Here is a 22,697-nt window from a genome sequence, read left to right on the forward strand (position 1 = left end):
AACTAAAAATCCTGGCTCAAAAAAGGGCCATTTTTAAAAATTGGCCGAAAAATAAAATAATCCCAAATCGGTCAAAATGACAAGTGTAACCCCTTGCAGTTTTTCGAACTAAAAATCCTGTCCAAAAAAGGCCCATTTTTAAAAATTGGCCGAAAATAAAATGTTCCCAAATCAGTCAAAAAAACAAGTTTAACCCCTTTGCAGTTTTTTGAACCAAAAATCCTGGCTCAAAAAGGCCTTTTTTTTTTTTAAATTGGCCGAAAAAAAAAATGTTCCCAAATCAGTCAAAATGACAAGTTTAACCCCTTGCAGTTTTTCGAACTAAAAATCCTGGCTCAAAAAGGCCTATAGTTGAAAATTGGTCGAAAAAAAAAATGTTCTCAAATCAGTCAAAAGAACAAGTTTAACACCTTGCAGTTTTTTTAACTAAAAAAGGGCCATTTTTAAAAATTGGCCGAAAAACAAGTGTTCCCAAATCAGTCAAACGAACAAGTTTAACCCCTTGCAGTTTTTTAACTAAAAATCCTGGCTCAAAAAGGGCCATTTTTAAAAATTGGCCGAAAAATAAAATGTTCCCAAATCAGTCAAACGAACAAGTTTAACCCCTTGCAGTTATTTGAACTAAAAATCCTGGCTCAAAAATGCCCATTTTTTTAAATTGGCCGGAAAAAAAAATGACCCCAAATCAGTCAAACGAACAAGTTTAACCCCTTTGCAGTTTTTCGAACCCAAAATCCTGGTTCAAAAAGGCCCATTTTTTTAAATTGGCCGAAAAATAAAATGGTCCCAAATCAGTCAAACGAACAAGTTTAACCCTTTCTTTGAACCAAAGATCCTGGCTCAAAAAGCCCATGTTCCGAAAAATAAAATGGTCCAAATCAGTCAAATGAACAAGTTTAGGCCTATGTAAATAGTAAATTGGTTAAGTGTGGTTCAAGCATCCCATTTCAACCACGTTGTCGAGCCTTGTACATTTTCGTTCGTCTGCAAAACCTCTTCCAAAAACCACTTTTCACATTAATGTTCTTTAACAGTGTGAGGGAGTCACAAGTTTATACAACAAACTAGAGATATTTGGACATAAATTGCATTCAACTCACCCCTTTCGGACGAATTTCCGGTACAAGTTAAACGTCCATGAGCTGTAAGATGCACCTCGTGGCTGCTAATTATTCCGTGCGGGGGTTTGATAACACATGCGTTTTGGGGAACACTCCCTCTTTTAGAAAGAAATAAGTCAAACACAAAGGTGTGCCAGTTATTATGCAATGTCACGCAACTGTGCACATTCCAGGATGGTAGATGTTTGTAAATGTGCATTGTCTGAAGAAACATACAGACTGTCCACATGTAGAGTTTAAACCCATTTAATAAAAACTGGGAACAATAATTAAGACAAAAGAACAAAAGAACAAACAAACAAACAAACAAACAAACAAACAAACAAACAAACAAACAAACAAACAAACAAACAAACAAACAAACAAACAAACAAACAAACAAACAAACAAACAAACAAACAAACAAACAAGCAAGCAAGCAAGCAAGCAAGCAAGCAAGCAAACAAACAAACAAACAAACAAACAAACAAACAAACAAACAAACAAACAAACAAACAAACAAACAAACAAACAAACAAACAAACAAACAAACAAACAAACAAAAGGTATAAGAAACAAATGGCTACGTATAACACATACTCTTGACACCCAAGATTTAATGACAATTCTTTTGTCTTGTTTTATTATCAAATCACAATATTCAATTTTTAAACATACACCTTGCATATTTCTGTTAAATCGCCAACTTTTAAGTCTTCACAAAATCCATACCACTTAAATTCACACGAGCCAATAAACCACATGATAAAGAGACACCCTATAAATAATTCGTTAAATTTTTCCATATCAGCCTCCTCTTAAATTTGTAGAACCTTGATGTTCAACCAAATAACCCTCTTCTTGCCTTCTGAACCCAGTTTCATTAAGCTGTTAAGCAGAAAATGGTGCTTATCAATTTTCATTTCTGCTGAGCAAAGGTTATGAGGGATCCATTAACAAATGTTATACATTACATTGTATTATTGGTTGGTAACCTCTTTGCTACTAAGCAAAATTGTAACCTTTGTTTAGTAATTTTCTTGTTGCACTTAACATCTTTATGCAATTTGGTTTTACCCTCACACTGATATGTATTAAATTAAGCACCATACACCCAGTAGGCCTACTTTCCCAAGTTCTGTGAAAAAAATCCATGACAAAATTACTCAGGAAGGATTCGAACCCTTTCCCTTTGCATTGCTAGAGCAGAGGTCATACCACTAGACAATCGGGCTAGACCGATGGCTAGAGGCAGTTCGAATCCTGTGTGTTAGCAGCGGGTACTGCAACGATTTCATAGATGTTAGTTTTGCATCGGGGATAAAGAATATGACTTGGTTGTTACCCTTACATCAATGTGTACAAAGCACTTTATACTCAGTACTTTCCCAATTTACCCAGTTCAGTACTTTCCACAAGCCTGAGGAAACCTGCAAAACAAGAGTGATTGCTAACCTGAACCAGAAACACTGGGGTTTCAACCCCAACTAGTTCACTTGTTACCAATGAAGTCTTTGTACCAGACCTTATTGAATATCTAACTCCCAAATAGCTTATTGCGGTTGTTTCTCTCTGTTTTGGAGGGCTCAATCTTGGCTCCTTCTTAGAAACGGTTTTAATTACAGTCATAATCATCAATTTTTGCATCACAAATTGGCAAATTTTTGTTAAAGGCATTGGACACGTTTGGTACTGTCAAAGACCAGTCTTTACACTTAGTGTATCCAAACATATGCATAAAATAACGACCTATAAAAATTTGGGCTCAATTGGTCATTGAAGTTGGAAGAAAATGATGAAAGAAAAAAAACACCCTTGTTTAACAAATTCGTGTGCTTTGAGATGCCTAATTAAAGGCTTCAGCTGAAGTCTTTTATTATTCGAGTAAGAAATACCTCTTTCTCAAAAACTACATTACTTCATAGGGAGTCGTTTCTCACAATGTGTTATACGATCAACAGCTCTCCGTTGCTCGGTACTAAGTAATTGTTTGTTCTTATATTTACTTTGAGTAATTACCAAACGTGTACAGTGCATTTAAGGGCGAAGAGAAATTTGTCACACCATTCCACGGAGGACGAAGACGACCTTCCTCCATATTTAGGTTTTTATCAAGACCATGATCAATTCCTGGCACTGAATAACACTTATTACCTAGACAGAGGAAATGTCAAGTTTGCTGATAACTTTTTAAAAGGATACACTTGTATAAATGTTCTTGAATAGCAGAAATTTACTGTATAGATTTTAATATATATTTGGTTTGCGGTAACACCATAAGTGTATCTACTTGCCAGGTAGAGTTTGTTCTTAGAGAACGTCTTTCTAGATTGTTCGGGTGTTCGGGAGACTTCTCAGTTCTGAAAAGAACTGTCCTGCTTATTAACTATTACCTGGGCAAATGGTAAAGAAATAGGCTGGGACTACTACTTTAGTTTATAGGATCGTAATTAACTGTACTGCCGTGGAGTCAGTTCTTGGGTTGGTCTCAACGTTTCGACTAGCTTGCTCTAGTCATCGTCAGGAGACTGAAGAGATAAGAGAGAAGTGGGCTTACAAACTCAACCTGGCAAGTAGATTCACACATGGTGTTACCGCAAACCAAATATATATTGATACCTAACCATGCAATGCTTCAAATCCTATATATGTATAGATTTTCTCGAGTAGAAAGGGGTTTACTGGAAAAAAGCCCACTCCAATAAAAGTGTCAAAAAAACTTCATTGAGTTTTAAATAGGACAAAGAAGATAAACATTTCAATACATGTTCAATATTTTCATACATATTCAATAGCTTCATACATATTCAATAGCATCATTTCTGCAATGCTGTCTGGAATTTACATACTCATTACACCATCTACCATACGATTATTTCAAATTGCTTCAGGCCAAATAGAAAGAGAGAGAGTAGGTTTCTACTGTTGAGAAACACTTGTGATGACATACAGAACAAAATTGATAAATTACAAGTTTTTAAATGTTAATTTTGTATATGATGTTATTTTATACCAGATGATGTCATCATAACATCATCAAGTTTGTGTCATCTTAATATTGAGGTTCACAAGTCTGATAAGAGTCAAAGTTCAACTCAACTTAAATCTAGAGTAATGCTGTAGATAATCCCCAAAAAGAAAGGCAAACTTTAACCTTAAAGACAGTGGACACTATTGGTAATTGTCAAAGACCAGTCTTCTCACTTGGTGTATCTCAACATATGCAAAAAATAACGAACCTGTAAAAATCTGAGCTCAATTGGTCGTCGAAGTTGCGAGATAACAATGAAAGAAAGAACACCCTTGTGACACGAAGTTGTGTGCGTTTAGATGGTTGATTTCGAGACCTCAAATTCTAAATCTGAGGTCTCGAAATCAAATTCGTGGAAAATTACTTCTTTCTCGAAAACTACTCCACTTCAGAGGGAGCCGTTTCTCACAATGTTTTATACTATCAACCTCTCCCCATTACTCGTTACCAAGTGAGGTTTTATGCCAATAATTATTTTGAGTAGTTACCAATAGTGTCCACTGCCTTTAAGGTATGACATTAAGCAAACATACTTATTTTGACGTTAATGTTTCAAAAGTTGCCCTAGCCTTGATCTATCAGACGCGTAATTGTGAACACCATACATAGCTTCCAAACTCAAGAAGATACAACTAAATGAATAGGGTCAATATAAAAATGTGTAATTTGACACCTGATGAAGTTATTATGACATCATGAAACTGTGCCCTCTTCATGTTGAGGTTCAATTGTCTGATGAGTTTTCAAGATTCAAATCAGATTCAATTTTTATTTATGTGACAGAAAAGAGTTCAAGGGAAAGAAGAAGATGGAAAAAAAAAGAGGAAGACAAAAAAGAACAAAAACAAGAGGTGTTTGTGCTAATATTGCCTGGAAACCTTAAAACCAACTAAGCATGTCATTCCACTGGTTTTACCCCAGCTCAAACCAGAAGCAATTTATGTTGTCTTATTTTCTTATTATAGAATAAAAAATCACAGCCACTAAAAATTGTAACACTACACCAATACATTGTAATACCTGAAGTTCGAGGGCTGTTATGTCACACACATAATATACTTTAATCTTAAAAAGTAAAATTGCATCCGTGTAAAAGAAATGACTGGTATCACCCCATTACTCCGTAAAAATGCAATTATTTCCTTCCGTCAAAGTGGCAATATGCCATTCGCACAAGTGCCATCTTAAAAATATACCGCAATACATTCTTGCGAAACTGAGTACAGTCTCAAAATAATATCAAGCAGCGAATAGATGGGTTGCAATACGCGTCATTGGCCGAGTCAAGCGCAGCGTGTACCTGCGCGCACTTTTCCATTGATTTACACCAAAGATGGCAGGCGATGACGCGTATTGCAACCAATCTATAAGGCTGCCATGCTGTTGTTTACATGTTACTATGCCAGACTTTGGTTAGTCAGTCTTTTTCGACTTGGAGTTAGTTTTTTTTTTTTAAGTGAAGTTAACTATCTTTATAGGGCTATCTTTCTAGTTGTGATCTGCATTGCTTTATAATAAGCGCGCCATGATGGTTGCTGGTTTTGCTTGACTCTGGTTTCACAGAGAATCCTTTGCGGTCTGATCATGTGCATTGGGACACGCATATGTGCTATAGGGTGTTTAGGGGTCTTAGAGATGTCTCATGTAAAAAAGCTAAGTTTTCCTAAATTTGCAGTATCTTTATAGGGCTACAAATATCATTTTCACGGCTCTGCTTATCGTAAGCAAAGGATTTGCGCTAATACAGAAGTTAAGCACTTGCCCTGTAAGCGAAGAAATGTGATTGCAAGTAGAGCCGCAAATTCAGGCCCTGGACTTTTGGATTCTAATTTGATTGTTTGTTGGTTTGTTTAGATGATCTTTCCATCAAGGGAACTCGGCAAACTCCCACAAGGGGATGTAAACACCAAGCTGGCACAGATAATAATGCTTTGATTATGAATTGCACAAATTAAGAAATTGTGACGCCAATACTTATTCTATGTCATTGTGAAATGGACAGTTAGCTTGGTGATTCAAACCCACAACCTTGTGATTGCAAGTCCTGCAGTCAAACCACTGGACCACGGTGATCGTGATTGGTATTTAGAGGAATAACTTTTCACCAATTAAACTACAAAGGCCCTTGCATTTTACAAGAAATTCAATATCGATTATAATAGCTCTGAGCATTTCTGTCATCGCATAATAACTTCAGACAAAATATTGCCTGTTTTGCTAATTGGTTTATAATTTAAATTCATTCTCTAACCTTACAAAGAGATCAATCTTACATAAAGAATCCATTTTGGAGTATGGTTCCCTGTAGGTAGATGATGAAGTACATGAAGTTATATTGAAATGGTCTTTGGAACCAGACTGAACTGAGTAACGCACCGATACCAGATCTTGCGATAAATTTCTTCCGAATGGCACATAAGCTGAGGTTGCACTGACTCGATAATAATTTGGCACTCTCTTCTCCTTCATTCGTACTCTAAGATGCGTTTGTGGTAGAATAAAAGATACCTGGTAGAGAATATGAAGACATGAAAACAAATCAATAAGTGGATTTGCATTTTTGGGTGCCATAATAATAACAACAATAATAACCGTATTTATAACACGCCTTTTGCCAAAGGATACAAGCGCAAGGTATTATTACTGCAAGGAGTGGGATTAAGTTTGAGATATAAGACCAAATCCTTAGCACCATGTAATGGTTTACAAGGTGCTGTGGCGCAATATGCTGTCAATTCAGCCAGGAACACCGGGGCAAACCCCGTCTCTTTACGATAAGTGCACTGGGTTCTTTTACATGCGTTTACACAACACATGGGACCAACGGCCTTACGTCCCATTATAGTTTCAATAATACTCCATTGCTCTTTACGAAATATGTTTTTATGGTAATAAATGTTTTGAGTAATTACCATACCATCTCTTTAACAACAGGATAACTAAACAAAACCGGTTTGCCTAAAAAGGTGTCAAGATGTGACAAAAGACAAACAGAAAACGGACGATAGTTCAAGTTAAAAATCTTGCATTCTTTTTGGTGACTCACCCCTCACTGTGAAGTACATCCTGCACGCTGGATTTTGTAATGAGAGCATCATCACACTTAAACCATTGATCCTTGTGTTGTCTCACATAGCATGTGTAGTGACCTGTCTCTATTGTACCATGGTGGTTCACCACAGCAAATAGCGAGTATCTACTGTAGAGTTAAAAAAAAAAGAAAATATTTAAGTTTAGACAAATATCTCTCTTGCAATACATCCAGGCATTATTTTTGGCCCTGGGAAAAAAAGTAGGAAGATTTTACAAGGGCTGACCTTTAAGCTTCCTTTAATATCTTACTTGCTGAGATGCTGTAGTTTTTGAGAAACGAGTGAAACAATGTCACAAACATTATTTTAGTATGAGTTTAGCATGTACAACATATTAACCAGTTATGGTATAAATAACATAACCATAACTGGTTAATTCACTTTTACATGCACAATAATTTTAGTCTCACTGACAGACTGAGACAAAAATTATTGCCATGACATTGTTTAATCATTTCTCAAAAAAACTACAGCACCTCAGCAAGTAATATTCTAAGGGGATTTTTCTACCATCATTATCCTCAAACTGATTAAGTTGAATGCTAAAAAAGGAACCCAAATCCTTTAAGTAGGTACATGTATAACATTATGCCTGAATACAGCTCACACCCACAGCGCCAAAACTAAGACAACATTTTAGAGGGCCACAAGGGGGGTGCACCATGGGAGTTGGGGGGGGGGAGCTTCACGCCAATTAAAACTGTAGCTTCCATTTGCATTTCTCTTATTAAACAAACTCCTTTTCTCTTGTTAAGCCATTTCCAATTTCATACGCTTAGCGATTAGCAACATTTTTAAATGGAAACTCACGCAGTAAGTACAGAATCAGACAGTGAGCAGCTCTATGAAGTTGGGCTCTGCTCATACTAGCCTGAATATTTTGTACAATAAAATCACTGGATCTGTCAAACCAATAGTAGACCAATCTATTTTCTTACTTGTTATCTGAGGTAGATGATGAAGAGGTACTGGACTGTGACTGATTTCTAACACCATTTGCTCGTCGATGCGATGATACGTATGGCGTCATGTCTAGCTCGTGGGGAAATGCTATAAAGGTTGAAATCTTCTTGCGGAAGCGATTTGAATGCTCGAACCTCTAAAAAACAGACAAAAATACCCAAAGGATAAAAATGTGGTGGATGTCAAATTTGCATCGGGGATAAAGAATTGGCAGCACAAAGCTGATTTATGTGGCATTACAAGGTAAAAGTATTGTTCAAAATTACACAGACAGGAAGATCATCCAAACAAACAAACAAATAAACAAACAAACACGGCAGCCAGGATTTGTTTTCTGTCTGACGTTTACCTTGAGGTGGAAGCAAGCAACCAGTGGAAGCTTTTTCATTGTAAGTTGTTTGGTGGACTCTTGGTAACTATGACAACGGCTACATTTGATCTTTGAGTTGGTGCCCAGATGTTCTGGTCTTGTGAACCTGTAGTGGAGAGAAGAAGGAGAATAGTAGATTAGATTTTTATACTTCTTAAAGGCAATGGACACTTTTGGTAATTGTCAAAGACTAGCCTTCACAGTTAGTAGATCTCAACATATGCATAAAATAACAAACCTGTGAAAATTTGAGCTCAATTGGTCATCAAACTTGCGAGATAATAATGAAAGAAAAAAACACCCTTGTCACACGAAGTTGTGTGCGTTTAGATGGTTGATTTCGAGACCTCAAGTTCTAATATAAACTTGAGGTCTCGAAATCAAATTCGTTGAAAATTACTTCTTTCTCGAAAACTATGGCACTTCAGAGGGAGTCGTTTCTCACAATGTTTTATACCGTCAACCTCTCCCCATTTCTCGTCACCAAGTAAAGTTTTATGCTAATAATTATTTTGAGTAATTACCAATAGTGTCCACTGCCTTTAAAATAAGTGGTACTGGTATTGAGATCAAATAAAAGTGAGCTTTGAAAACTGTTCATTATAGATTGTTATGTTTATTGGGCAAGAACCAATCACATGATGCTACAAAGATACATGTACAGGGGAACATGAGTAATGTACCCCACATTTCCTTGATTTTTGTTTTAATGATTACTAATCCGGTATCATACATGTACCTTAAAGGCAGTGGACACTATTGGTAATTGTCAAAGAATAGTCTTCACAGTAGGTGTATCTCAACATATGCATAAAATAACAAACCTGTGAAAATTTGAGCTCAGTTGGTCGTCGAAGTTGTGAGATATTAATGAAAGAAAAAAACACCCTTGCCACACCATGGTCACACGAAGTTGTGTGCTTTCAGATGCTTGATTTCAAGACCTCAAACTCTAAATCTGAGGTCTTGAAATCAAACTCGTGGAAAATTACTTCTTTCTCGAAAACTACATCGCTTCAGAGGGGGCTGTTTCTCACAATGTTTTATACTATCAACCTCTCCCAGTTACTCATAATCAAGAAAGGTTTTATGATAATAATTATTTTGAGTAATTACCAATAGTGTCCACTGCCTTTAAGGTAAGTACATGGGTTACAATTTTCTGCACTGTGATGAGATCCACTGTGTTTTGTTAACCCAAGGGAGGAAATAACACCCCCAGCTCAGTGTATAATATTGTACAAGGTGGGGTACGTTACACATATCACGTGATTGGTTCTCGCCCAATAAACTTCACAATCTATTATGAACCTTATATAAACCCTCTTTCTCCCATACTGTTTTCCCCCTTACCTTCTTAAACAGTCGTCCAGTGAGGTCGGGACGTCTTCAAAGCCAGTTGGAGAGAGTAACCCAGAGTCTCCGTTATTGACACTACTGCTGCTAGTACTGGAACCTACTAGAATCAAAATACAAACAATTCTATTGAGTATAAAACTATTACCCAGAAGATCAAATAAACACTACCACACTGTGTACAATGTTTCTTCCCTCATATTACAATTCTGGGCCAAATTTGAAACAGCTGCTAAAACACAAAAATAAGCTAAGCAAAACAAAATTATGCTTACCAGAATAAGGTTGCCAGCCAAAATAGGTTATTTAAGCAGTGATTTCTGCTGAATCAGCTCTATGAAATTGGACCCAGGGGTGGATTTCACAAAGAGTTAGGACTAGTCCTAACTTAGGACTAGTCCTAGGAGATATCAAAAACGTATAGCTAGTCCTAAGTTAGGAAGAGTAACTCGTCCTAACTCAAGATACGACTAGTCTTAACTCTTTGTGAAATCGACCCCAGGTCTTGTACCAAATTTTCTTGGCCAGTAAAAATGTTGAGCTCCATGCCATGTTTTTTTAAATTTTATTTTCCCACCGAGTTGGATCCCTGGAAGGTAATGAATCTGCAGGCATCAAAATAACATCACCCACAGCAATTGCCGTGGTGCCCTGTGCTTTTGCTGTGGTGCCCTTTGCAAATTTCTGGTACAAATTTAAATTTTCCTCATCATAGCAAGTCCCTAAAAAATGATGACATATTGCTCATTGAGACTTTACCTGAGGAATTGCTATCTACTGACAGGTTAGTGTTACGAATTGGTGCTGAGGATGTGGAGGATGATGGCATATTGCTCATTGAGACTTTTCCTAAGGAATTGCTATCTACTGATAGGTTAGTGTTACGTATTGGTGCTGAGGATGTAGAGGATGATGACATATTGCTCATTGAGACTTTACCTGAGGAATTGCTATCTACTGATAGGTTAGTGTTACGTATTGGTGCTGAGGATGTAGAGGATGATGACATATTGCTCACTGAGACTTTACCTGAGGAATTGCTATCTACTGATAGGTTAGTATTCCGAATTGGTGCTGAGGATGTGGAGGATGATGACATATTGCTCATTGAGACTTTACCTGAGGAATTGCTATCTACTGATAGGTTAGTATTACGAATTGGTGCTGAGGATGTGGAGGATGATGACATACTGCTCATTAAGACTTTACCTGAGGAATTGCTATCTACTGATAGGTTAGTGTTACGAATTGGTGCTGAGGATGTAGAGGATGATGGCATATTGCTCATTAAGACTTTACCTGAGGAATTGCTATCTACTGATAGGTTAGTATTACGAATTGGTGCTGAGGATGTAGAGGATGATGGCATATTGCTCATTAAGACTTTACCTGAGGAATTGCTATCTACTGATAGGTTAGTATTACGAATTGGTGCTGAGGATGTAGAGGATGATGGCATACTGCTCATTAAGACTTTACCTGAGGAATTGCTATCTACTGATAGGTTAGTATTTCGAATTGGTGCTGAGGATGTAGAGGATGATGGCATATTGCTCATTAAGACTTTACCTGAGGAATTGTTATCTACTAACAGGTTAGTGTTTTGAATTGGTGCTGAGGATGTGGAGGATGATGACATATTGCTCATTAAGACTTTACCTGAGGAATTGCTATCTACTGATAGGTTAGTATTTCGAATTGGTGCTTAGGTTCTGGATGATGATGACATATTGGTCATTGAGAGTTTACCTGAGGAATTGCTATCTACTGATAGGTTAGTATTTCGAATTGGTGCTGAGGATGTAGAGGATGATGGCATATTGCTCATTGAGACTTTACCTGAGGAATTGCTATCTACTGATAGGTTAGTGTTACGAATTAGTGCTGAGGATGTGGAGGATGATGGCATACTGCTCATTGAGACTTTACCTGAGGAATTGCTATCTACTGATAGGTTAGTGTTACGAATTGGTGCTGAGGATGTGGAGGATGATGGCATATTGCTCATTAAGACTTTACCTGAGGAATTGCTATCGACTGATAGGTTAGTATTACGAATTGGTGCTGAGGATGCAGAGGATGATGACATATTGCTCATTGAGACTTTACCTGAGGAATTGCTATCTACTGATAGGTTAGTGTTACGAATTGGTGCTGAGGATGTGGAGGATGATGGCATACTGCTCATTGAGACTTTACCTGAGGAATTGCTATCTACTGATAGGTTAGTGTTACGAATTGGTGCTGAGGATGTAGAGGATGATGACATATTGCTCATTAAGACTTTACCTGAGGAATTGCTATCTACTGATAGGTTAGTATTTCGAATTGGTGCTGAGGATGTAGAGGATGATGACATATTGCTCATTGAGACTTTACCTGAGGAATTGCTGTCTACTGATAGGTTAGTGTTACGAATTGGTGCTGAGGATGTAGAGGATGATGACATATTGCTCATTAAGACTTTACCTGAGGAATTGCTATCTACTGATAGGTTAGTATTACGAATTGGTGCTGAGGATGTAGAGGATGATGGCATATTGCTCATTGAGACTTTACCTGAGGAATTGCTATCTACTGATAGGTTAGTGTTACGAATTGGTGCTGAGGATGCGGAGGATGATGACATATTGCTCATTGAGACTTTACCTGAGGAATTGCTGTCTACTGATAGGTTAGTATTACGAATTGGTGCTGAGGATGTAGAGGATGATGGCATATTGCTCATTGAGACTTTACCTGAGGAATTGCTATCTACTGATAGGTTAGTGTTACGAATTGGTGCTGAGGATGTGGAGGATGATGACATCCTGCTCATTGAGACTTTACCTGAGGAATTGCTGTCTACTGATAGGTTAGTATTACGAATTGGTGCTGAGGATGTAGAGGATGATGGCATATTGCTCATTAAGACTTTACCTGAGGAATTGCTATCTACTGATAGGTTAGTATTACGAATTGGTGCTGAGGATGTAGAGGATGATGGCATATTGCTCATTGAGACTTTACCTGAGGAATTGCTATCTACTGATAGGTTAGTGTTACGAATTGGTGCTGAGGATGCGGAGGATGATGACATATTGCTCATTGAGACTTTACCTGAGGAATTGCTGTCTACTGATAGGTTAGTATTACGAATTGGTGCTGAGGATGTAGAGGATGATGGCATATTGCTCATTGAGACTTTACCTGAGGAATTGCTATCTACTGATAGGTTAGTGTTACGAATTGGTGCTGAGGATGTGGAGGATGATGACATCCTGCTCATTGAGACTTTACCTGAGGAATTGCTGTCTACTGATAGGTTAGTATTACGAATTGGTGCTGAGGATGTAGAGGATGATGGCATATTGCTCATTGAGACTTTACCTGAGGAATTGCTATCTACTGATAGGTTAGTGTTACGAATTGGTGCTGAGGATGTGGAGGATGATGACATATTGCTCTTGGAATGACTCCCTGAGGGACCCAGATCCAGGGAGATGTCCCAGAAAGGATCCACCGTGGTTGATATACCCCTGGAGATGAAGAGAAGAAAAATATCTCAATCAGAGCAGTGCATGTGATTAGGGTACTCAATTCATGGGAGCTGCTTACCTCAGACTTCTGCGCTTACGATGCTCTGGAAAAGCACAGAATTCTCAGGGCTGCAAGCGCAGAGTTCCACGCTAAGCAGCACAATATAAAATAATAGTGGCTTCTTATATAGAGCTCACATCCGTTACTCAGTACATAGTGACGCTCATGGCACTCCAACAGTCAGTGTTTTTCAAGCAAGGTATTGTGGAGCTATTTTATTTTAAAGTATGAGACCTTTTTCTTTTACATACTGTAGCACTATGTAATGGTTTACCAGGTGCTGTAGTGAATATGCTGCCAATCAGACCAGGATCACAGAGGTGAACCTCTGTTCTTAAAGGAACACGTTGCCTTGGATCGGACGAGTTGGTCAAAACAAAAGCGTTTGTAACCGTTTTTTATAAAATGCATATGGTTGGAAAGATGTTTTAAAAGTAGAATACAATGATCCACACAAGTTTGCCTCGAAATTGCGTGGTTTTCCTTCTACTGTGCGAACTAACATGGTCGGCCACTTATGGGAGTCAAAATTTTGACCCCCATAAATGGCCGACGTGTTAGTCGACGAGGTAAAAGGAAAACCACGCAATTTCGAGGCATGTTTGTGTGGATCATTGTATTCTACTTTTACAACATCTTTCTACCCATATGCATTTTATAAAAAACGGTTACAAACGCTTTTCAAAGACCAACTCGACCGATCCAAGGCAACGTGTTCCTTTAATGATAACTGCATAAAAAGTGTCTTGCTTAAACCCACACACTGCTGGTCAGAAACACCAGAACTTCAGTCCGGTGCTCTTAACCGCTCAGCTACGACACGCTAAGACTGATACTAGTATTATTATTACAATCTAAAGGGATAACAACTGATTTTCATGACATATCCTGACTAGGGTCCTACCTGCAGGATTGGCAAGTCACGTCTGATTGCAGCCCTCCCGTAAATATTTGGTCGATAATGCAGTTGCAAAGATTAGGATTATTGCCAGAAATACCGTTATGACCTGCGGAAGAAAAACACACATGGAACATTCTTTTCATTTATTCATTCACTACAATGATGACTGGATGAGTTGTGCCCATCTGTCCCTGTCAAGCATAGTGTTAGAGAGAGATGGAGCAGTATGGAGCATTATGATATAAATAAGACCAGAAAGGTGTGGTATGGGTGTAAAAAGATTCCTGGCTAAGGTCTCATAAGAGCGGAGTTGTGCCTTGGTTCACTCCTATGCCACAAAGGTTTTTCTCTGGGCCATCCGGTTTTCCTCCTTTGCAGAAAAAATCAGAAGGAACACTTTTGATATATGATGTGCTCTGTCCTCACATTATGGGTTGACGTGGCTGGCTGCCAGAGGCGCACTTGCACGCCTGCTCCTCAAACACGTTCTCTCCACGCCCTTTGTAATTCAGCTTCTCAGCTGAACGTAAAGATATTTAGCCTCCAAAATTATTCATTGCTAACAGAAGCTTACCTTTGCAATGTCTATGAAGTACATCAAGAGCAGCGATGAAGAACTCATGCGCATCTTGCTGCTCGTAACCCGCTAAGTGTCTGGCGTGGGTCCACACGAGGTGTAGAAGACGATATGGAATGTGCACAGAACGTAACCCTGAGTAAAACTGATCAAATGAGCAAAACAAAAAAACTTTTAGTAAGATTTCTTTCCATATATTATCTGTGTTACACAACACACAAGACAAAAAAGCTCTACGTCTGATTCAAAGGGCAGAGCAAAAATGGTAATGTATCTTGCATAAGCATCGAAACTGGGACTCAAACCCACACCATGGCCCAATTTCATAGCGCTGCTCAGCGGCCGATTTCGTGCTTACTGTGCAATTTCTATTTCATAGCGCTGCTAACAGCAAGCACACAAAAAGGCATGCTAAACTTTCGGTGCTTACCGCACGAAAATAAATGACGTCACAATGCAAATCCACGGTAAACACGCAATATGGCCATCCAATTTTCCTGCCAACCTGTGAAATACAATAAGGCTTAAGCAAATTTTTCTGCTACAGTAAGCATGAAAATTTGCTTACTGTTAAGCAGCGCTATGAAATTGGGCCAAGAGCTGAGTCTGGTGTTCTTATCCGCTCTGATACAACATGCTGATGATAGATATTGATGATATTGAATTTGCATTGAAGCATCAAAACAAAATAACCTACCTCCTGAAACACCCTTGACATCTCACAGACTAGACACTGGTCACTGGACGCCCCCATCTGACAGTGGTGTTTATCTGCAAGGAAGAAGTCTCGTAGAAGAGGAGTGTGCGTCAACGCCTGCACTATGCAATTCATGAAGCAGGTGTTGCCTAAGTTGATGAGCCCTTGTAAACCTGTGGATGGTTGATTATTATTAATATAGGGAGTAAAATATTTGATATTAACCAATTTATGAACCATTTACTTGAGTGACAATTTGATTATATGTACACATTTAATTTTTACCAATTCTTTAGCAATGGGCCCCCGCAAAAATAAAAACCCAAAAGAGACTTGCCCTCAATTTCACCAAACTCTTCCTAACTTAGGATTAATCTTCGGACTTACAACGAGTCCCAGCCTTGCACCGTAGCATGTAAAACTTAAAATTAATCCTAAGTTACTCGAGATAAGACAAGTCCTAACTCTTTGTGAAATCGACTCCTGTTCCCATTCTGAAAACTGTGTAGCTGTAGAATCTAAATTTTTTAATTACAACAATTTTTTCTGAATGGATTTAAACAAGTCACTTGCAACCGGTCAGAACATGAAAGAGTTGCAATGGTTTATGCGGTTCATTCATGTATTTCTTTGTTATTTCTTTGGTTTATTCGGTTCCAACCACTGGGCTTCCCTGTTCATGATATTTGGTGGATTTTGAAGTCAAGCAGAAATTTTAAGGGTCTGTACACTTTTGGAAATGACTCTGAAAATTAATGGCAGTAACACAAATACAGTAAAAAGTACAGCAGTTAGTTAGTTATTTTGTCAACTAACCACTACATTGTACTTCACATGCTATCCATGCTGGAGCCGAACATTGAAAACATTCAGAATCAGATCCAACATCGTGTTTAAAAGACTGAAATAACCCCTTTAATAAAACTGTCTTTAATAAACTCAAACAGTACCTACATTTCAAAGATGTAAACCTTATTGGTCCGCCCTTTCTAGGCCAGTTTACTGACCTATTGTTGAATTAGATGTGATTTTTCTTCTCTTTGGATTTCGTCGCAGTAACTGTACTTCTGAAGCGGTGACTTCCCATGACAGAAAGGCGTGCACACTGCAAGGTGAACCTGTGCAAAGAGAACACAAAGTTTAAGAACATACTTTAAACAAAAAAAAAGAATCATTGTTAAATTTTAGTCTGAAAGTTTACAGATTATGAAGTTCAAACCAGAACGTTTTTTTTTCTGTGAAATATTTCCCTCTGAAATAAAGTCACATTAAAGCCATTGGACCCTTTCGGTAAACAGTGTTGTCCAAGGCCCACACTTTGTCTACCACAACTTCTACATCAAATAACAAACCTGTGAAAATTTAGGCTCAATCGGTCATCGGAGTCAGAAGAAAACAACGGAAAAACCCACCCTTGTTTTCTGTGAAATATTTCCCTCTGAAATAAAGTCACATTAAAGCCATTGGACCCTTTCGGTAAACAGTGTTGTCCAAGGCCCACACTTTGTCTACCACAACTTCTACATCAAATAACAAACCTGTGAAAATTTAGGCTCAATCGGTCATCGGAGTCAGAAGAAAACAACGGAAAAACCCACCCTTGTTTCCGCGTGTTTCGCCATTTCATGACATGTGTTTAAAATAAATCCGTAATTCTCGTTAACGAGAAGTTATATTGTTTTGCTGTTCTCTCAAAAAGTAAAGCATTTCATGAAATAATATTTCAAGAGAAGTCTTTCACCATTGCCTTCTGTAAATCCTGTAAGTTATTTGTAAATCTGTGAACTTTTATTTTTGTTTCTGAACTGAAAGGGTCCAAGTGCTTTAAGGAAAAAGCATACCTGAACCCTACAAAAAACTGTAACAGTTAATTTTGGTTACTGCAACCAAAATTAAGAACAATGTGTGCATGGTTTATCACTATATCCTTGTGACTCACACAATGGATTAAGTAGTTTTTGAGAAATGAGTAAAAATTATTTGTTTTAATCATTAATTTATCAAAAACTGCAGCACCTCGGTAAAAAAAAAATTCAAGGGAAGCTTTCTACTGTCATAACCTTCAAACTATCTAAGTTTAATGTAAATCTGTGGACATTGTGTTTTGTGTTAGGAAAAAGTATGTAGACCCTTTAAAGGCAGTGGACACTATTGGTAATTACTCAAAATAATTATAAACATAAAACCTTACTTGGTAACGAGTAACGGTAAACTGTTGATAGTATAAAGCATTGTGAGCAACAGCTCCCTCTGAAGTATTGTAGTTTTTGAGAAAGAGGTAATTTCTCACTAAAATAATAAAAGACTTTCAGCTAGAAGTCTTTTATTCCTATTTGAAAGCACACAAATTCGTCCAACAAGGGTGTTTTTTCTTTTATAATTTTCTCGCAACTTTGATGACCAATTGAGCCCAAATTTTCACAGGCTTGTTATTTTATGCTTATGGTGGGATACACCAAATGAGAAAACTGGTCTTTGACAATTACCAAAGGTATACAGTGCCTTTAAGCCCAAATTTGCACAGGTTCGATCTTTCATGTATAAGGTTGATAACACAAAACATGACCACTGTCTGTGACTGTTTTGTTAGCTCTATCAATCCTGAGTATACAGTGCTAACACACATTGGTGTATGGGTAAAAACCAAAATTAATATTCTATCAATCCTGTACAATTTACCTTCAAGAGAGAAATTAAAGGTTATGTCCTGATTTGACATTTCCCTCTTTCCAAAATAAACATATTGATTGAGATTTCCTGGAAAGTGCGTACAGAAAATAATTGTTTCAGAAACAACTAGCCGTGCCTAGGGGGAATTGTAGATAAAAGAGTGGCCTCCAAAGGCAGTTTCGTTATCATAAACGAGATCATTAAAAATAACCATTCTATGTCACTCAGACACACACACAGCAACTTCAAGAATCTTATTTCCAAATTTGATAGATATAGCAACAAGTCCTATCCCTTACCACACCCGGATTTTAGCACTTATGATAGTAGTCTTTTGTATGCAAATTCAAAGATTCATTTGTTAGTTTTATTTTTCCCTTTCCTTGAATTGGCTGGTGGTTTGGACAATAATTTTTAATACAATACAATACCATTACAGTTTTAGTTTTTCTTGGTCACTGTTGGCTAGTTCATATTCATGTACTTGCTTTTGGTGTTTTTGTTGTCGTGATTTCAGTTTATTTTGGGGGGCCTGTTGTTTTTTCCCTTTTAAAAAATAAAATATACTCTTAGTAGTGTCTTTATAACTCTAAATTACAAAATATATAACCCTATATTTACAAAGGAAATTTACATTTTGGCAGATTAACAAATCTCTTGAACTTTTGAAAGATGTTTGTAAACTAAAAATTGTTAGTCTTCAGAATTTTCGTTTGGTGTTTTAACAAAATTTGTTTCCTTAATATTTTAGAGCAATAGCAGTTACTCAACTTGTGCCTTAAATTTTATTTTTATTTTATTTTTTTCAACATTGTAATTCAAATGCAGTTCAGCCCATGGCCATGACATCTGAAATGTTTTGAAATTAAACCAATTATGAACCAATTATGTACGATTCAGACATTATGTTGTTCTACTCCTACACTAATGAGTGATCAGTAATGTGCACTCAGTAATTTTTGCCAAGTTCTGCAGAGAGAAACAAAATATAATTAAATCCACAGGCAACTAAGGCCCGAATCTCTATGGAGACAATCAAACAAATAAATTGCTACTTACATCCAATTAGTCCCCAATTTCCATTCCTAAGAGAAAACATTTCTTTGCCAGAATTTGTTTTAAACCAAGCCAAGCTCATCGAAACTCTCAGGCCACCCTGGGATTGGGGGTGAACAGCCGAGTAGATTAACCCTACCAGCCCCCATGAGAATTACGCAACAAATTGGATCATTCCAGATTATATGTCGGATCTATTTTTCAAAAAGGATAAACCATGATTGGATTGGGCTTGTGAGAATGTCAATGGGATTAGCTTCCATGTTTGTTTTTGCAGCCTTGGTTATCTGGCGGGCTGACTCACTTGAAAGGTCCAGCACTCCCAAAGAAAGAAAAAAAATGATTGAAGATTGGGCATAAACTGAAGACAGATGCACATACATGTAGAAGATATACATTCCTTTCCATTCATAAATACCTAAGACAGTTTTACTATTCCTATTGGTGGAGAGCACGTCACGTGGGTGTGTATAAACCTTTGTTAATGACCAGTAAAAAGTGTTGAAATATGGGCGTGACACGCGAGCTTGCACCTGTTCTTATAAGACAGTTTCTTCATTCCTATTGGTCAAGAGGAAAGGCCGGGACAGTTGTGCCACATCACGTGATATGCGCGACGGGCACAGCATACCCTTATAAGGAGTTGTTTACCCGAGGGTCTTACCATTTCATAGCTGGAGGGGTGTTGTGTTGAAAGAAATCATTGAACAATTATAATTTTTGCATCTATTTTACTTTTGACCAAAAGTGTTGATGTTTTTGGACCGAAAAGGTATTTATGAATGGGAATCAAAGTGTGTTGAATAGGTTTTCAACTAGTGGTTTAAACCCGCCGAGGCCTGGTTCTTGATATTTACCTCGACTTTGTCTCTGTAAAATTATCAAGAACCAGGCCTCGTTGGGTTTAAACCACAAGTTGAAAACCTCTTCACCACACATTGATTCCCTTATTCACCCCCCCCCCCCCTCAAAAATCAACAAAAATCTGATCTTTGCACGTTTAATAAAACAGGTACAACAGGACACCCTGATTTAAAAATTCAGACACCCCGTTTCATGTATCAGCTACATGAATTGTTAGTGAACAATTTTCCATCATGGGTCTCATCATTCAAAAACCTACCACACCTGTCTTGTGATAAATACTATACGACCTGATTACTTTTATTACAAGAAAAAAATACACCAACCAAGGACTAAAGTGGAAGCTTGCAGCATTACTACACATCAGAAGCACCACTTACTATACTATCTCTCATTTCATCCTCGGACTTACCAACAAATTTAGCAGCTTTGGTTTTCTCTTCTTTGGCAATGGTCTCAAATTCGTGGTCGTATACATAGTCTCCACAGGAATAACAATAAACAGCACCATGGGTCAGATCAATGGCTTCACAGAAAGAAAGAAAGAATAGCAAAGACAACAATGTGAACAAGAAGGTTGAATGCTGAATTGTATAAATTTGGCTCTAGAGTCTAGACAGAATGCTGCCAGCCTACTCCATGCAGTCTGGAAGAGCACAACATAAAACTTTTCCGCCTCAAAACCCACTGTTCATCCCGATGCAAATTTAACATCTATTAAATTGTTCTGGTACTCACTGCTAAAATATTGGATTCGAACTGCCTCTAGCAAACAGGCAACCTCAGTGGTCTAGTGGTAAAAGTTCTACTGTATACTAACAAAGGTTGTGTAATATCGGGTAATATGCCATTGCTCTTTTTTTTCCACAGGACTTGGATAAAGTACTGGGTAAACAGTGCTTTGTACACAAATCTGTGTATGACTAAAACCAACTAATATTCTTTATCCCGATGCAATCTATTTAACCACCTTGTTCTTATTTCGAAGAGGGGGGGGGGGGGGGGGGTGGTGGGGTTCAAGGCCCAAACCCAGTTCCAGACAGGAAGTTTGAATGACCTTATTTTTCATTTACCAAGGTTATGTTTGGTTGCCTTAGCGTGGTCATGTATATGTCCTGATGAATAGCACCCGAAGAAAACACAGTAAAGGCAAGAGTGAAGCCTGAGGTCTGGCTGGCGACAAACGTGACATAGACATGCTCTTGCCTGTATGCACATGGAGAAAACAAAAAGGAATGGAATGTTGATTAATCTTTATCCTAAATATTTACTTTAAAAGATTCTCTTCTGAAGAGGAAAATGACAATGAAACAAAGCTTTACAAAAAGCAAGATACACGTAATCAAAAGAAGTATATGCAGCCTAAGATAGGCAAATAACAAAGTGCACCCAAAAGTTAAACTCATTAAAATCCCATTACAAGCTGAAAACAAGTTTCATTCATTTCTGGCCACAGCATGCATTTTGCGAACAGACATCGGAACAGTTCAAATGTTTTAGAGGGGGGATTACTAAAACCATTTTGCATCAATTACAACGAGCCTAAGATAAGAATAAGAAGAGAATCCTTTTTCAAACTATTTTATACTAACTATAAACAGCAGCAGTGCTACTCACAGAGTAGGCTTTTATGTTTATAAATTGTTGAGTAACCATAACTTTAAAAACTAACTATTTAACTGATTTTTTACCATACAAAAGATACACAACAAATGTTTTTTTCTTTGACAAAATCGCTTTATATTGTTAACTTCAAAATCAAGAAACAGTTATTTAATAATTAATACTTAATTAGCAATCACAAACTTTCCAAAGACAGTTTCTGAAAACACCACAATCCTTCGCACTTACTTTTTATACACCTTGTCAAATAAATAAAAATCCCATTATCCAACTCAATACACGGAAATGCAAGCCAGACAACAATACAAATACAATGCATACTTCTTCACACCCCAAACAATGTCAATGAAAGAAAAAAAAAAACTCAACTTCGCTGAATAAAAAACCCAATAAATATTCGGGAAACGTATAAAAATTTCAAAATTGGATGATATTACGATGATAACCTCCGTCAAATGTTTCTGATGTACAAATTACTTCCAAAATTGTGTGATATGTTTGATTGTTACGGCGAGTCAAACGCCACCGTAAAAAGTCAAGAGTTTGTACGGGACAACCCCGGCGGAAGGCCCCCCTTCATCCGGTCCTTACGAACAACAAAAACTCGTCGCCCTATCTTACCTTTCTTTTGACAGCTGTACTTGTGCTACACGACACAAAATACGAAACAATTAGCCTATAAGGTGTTGATCCTTTTGCAGCCTTGAAGTTACCCACGTGTGGACACCCAGACAGGCTCATGGTGGGGAGTAAAACAAGATTTTCAGCAGTAATATTTTCAGTTATTCTCATAAATTAACGTTCTAGGTGTAGCGGTG

The 22,697-nt window shown here is 37.6% G+C and overlaps 1 protein-coding gene across 1 annotated transcript; it reads right to left on the minus strand.

The window, feature by feature from the left end:
• Positions 1-1,732: 1,732 nt before the first annotated feature.
• On the minus strand, positions 1,733-22,693 carry LOC139944345 (ubiquitin carboxyl-terminal hydrolase 22-like). Its single transcript, XM_071941347.1, has 13 exons — positions 22,501-22,693; positions 21,330-21,462; positions 20,669-20,782; positions 16,674-16,784; positions 15,667-15,839; positions 14,967-15,114; positions 14,396-14,498; positions 13,282-13,430; positions 9,910-10,012; positions 8,536-8,662; positions 8,162-8,322; positions 7,178-7,327; positions 1,733-6,639 (listed from the first exon to the last, which is right to left on the minus strand). The coding sequence occupies exons 1-13, from the start codon at positions 22,669-22,671 to the stop codon at positions 6,597-6,599; spliced, it is 1,686 nt and encodes a 561-aa protein (XP_071797448.1). The 5' UTR covers positions 22,672-22,693; the 3' UTR covers positions 1,733-6,596.
• Positions 22,694-22,697: the final 4 nt, after the last annotated feature.

This window comes from Asterias amurensis, chromosome 11, assembly GCF_032118995.1.
Source record: "Asterias amurensis chromosome 11, ASM3211899v1".
Classification (NCBI taxonomy): Eukaryota; Metazoa; Echinodermata; class Asteroidea; order Forcipulatida; family Asteriidae; genus Asterias; species Asterias amurensis.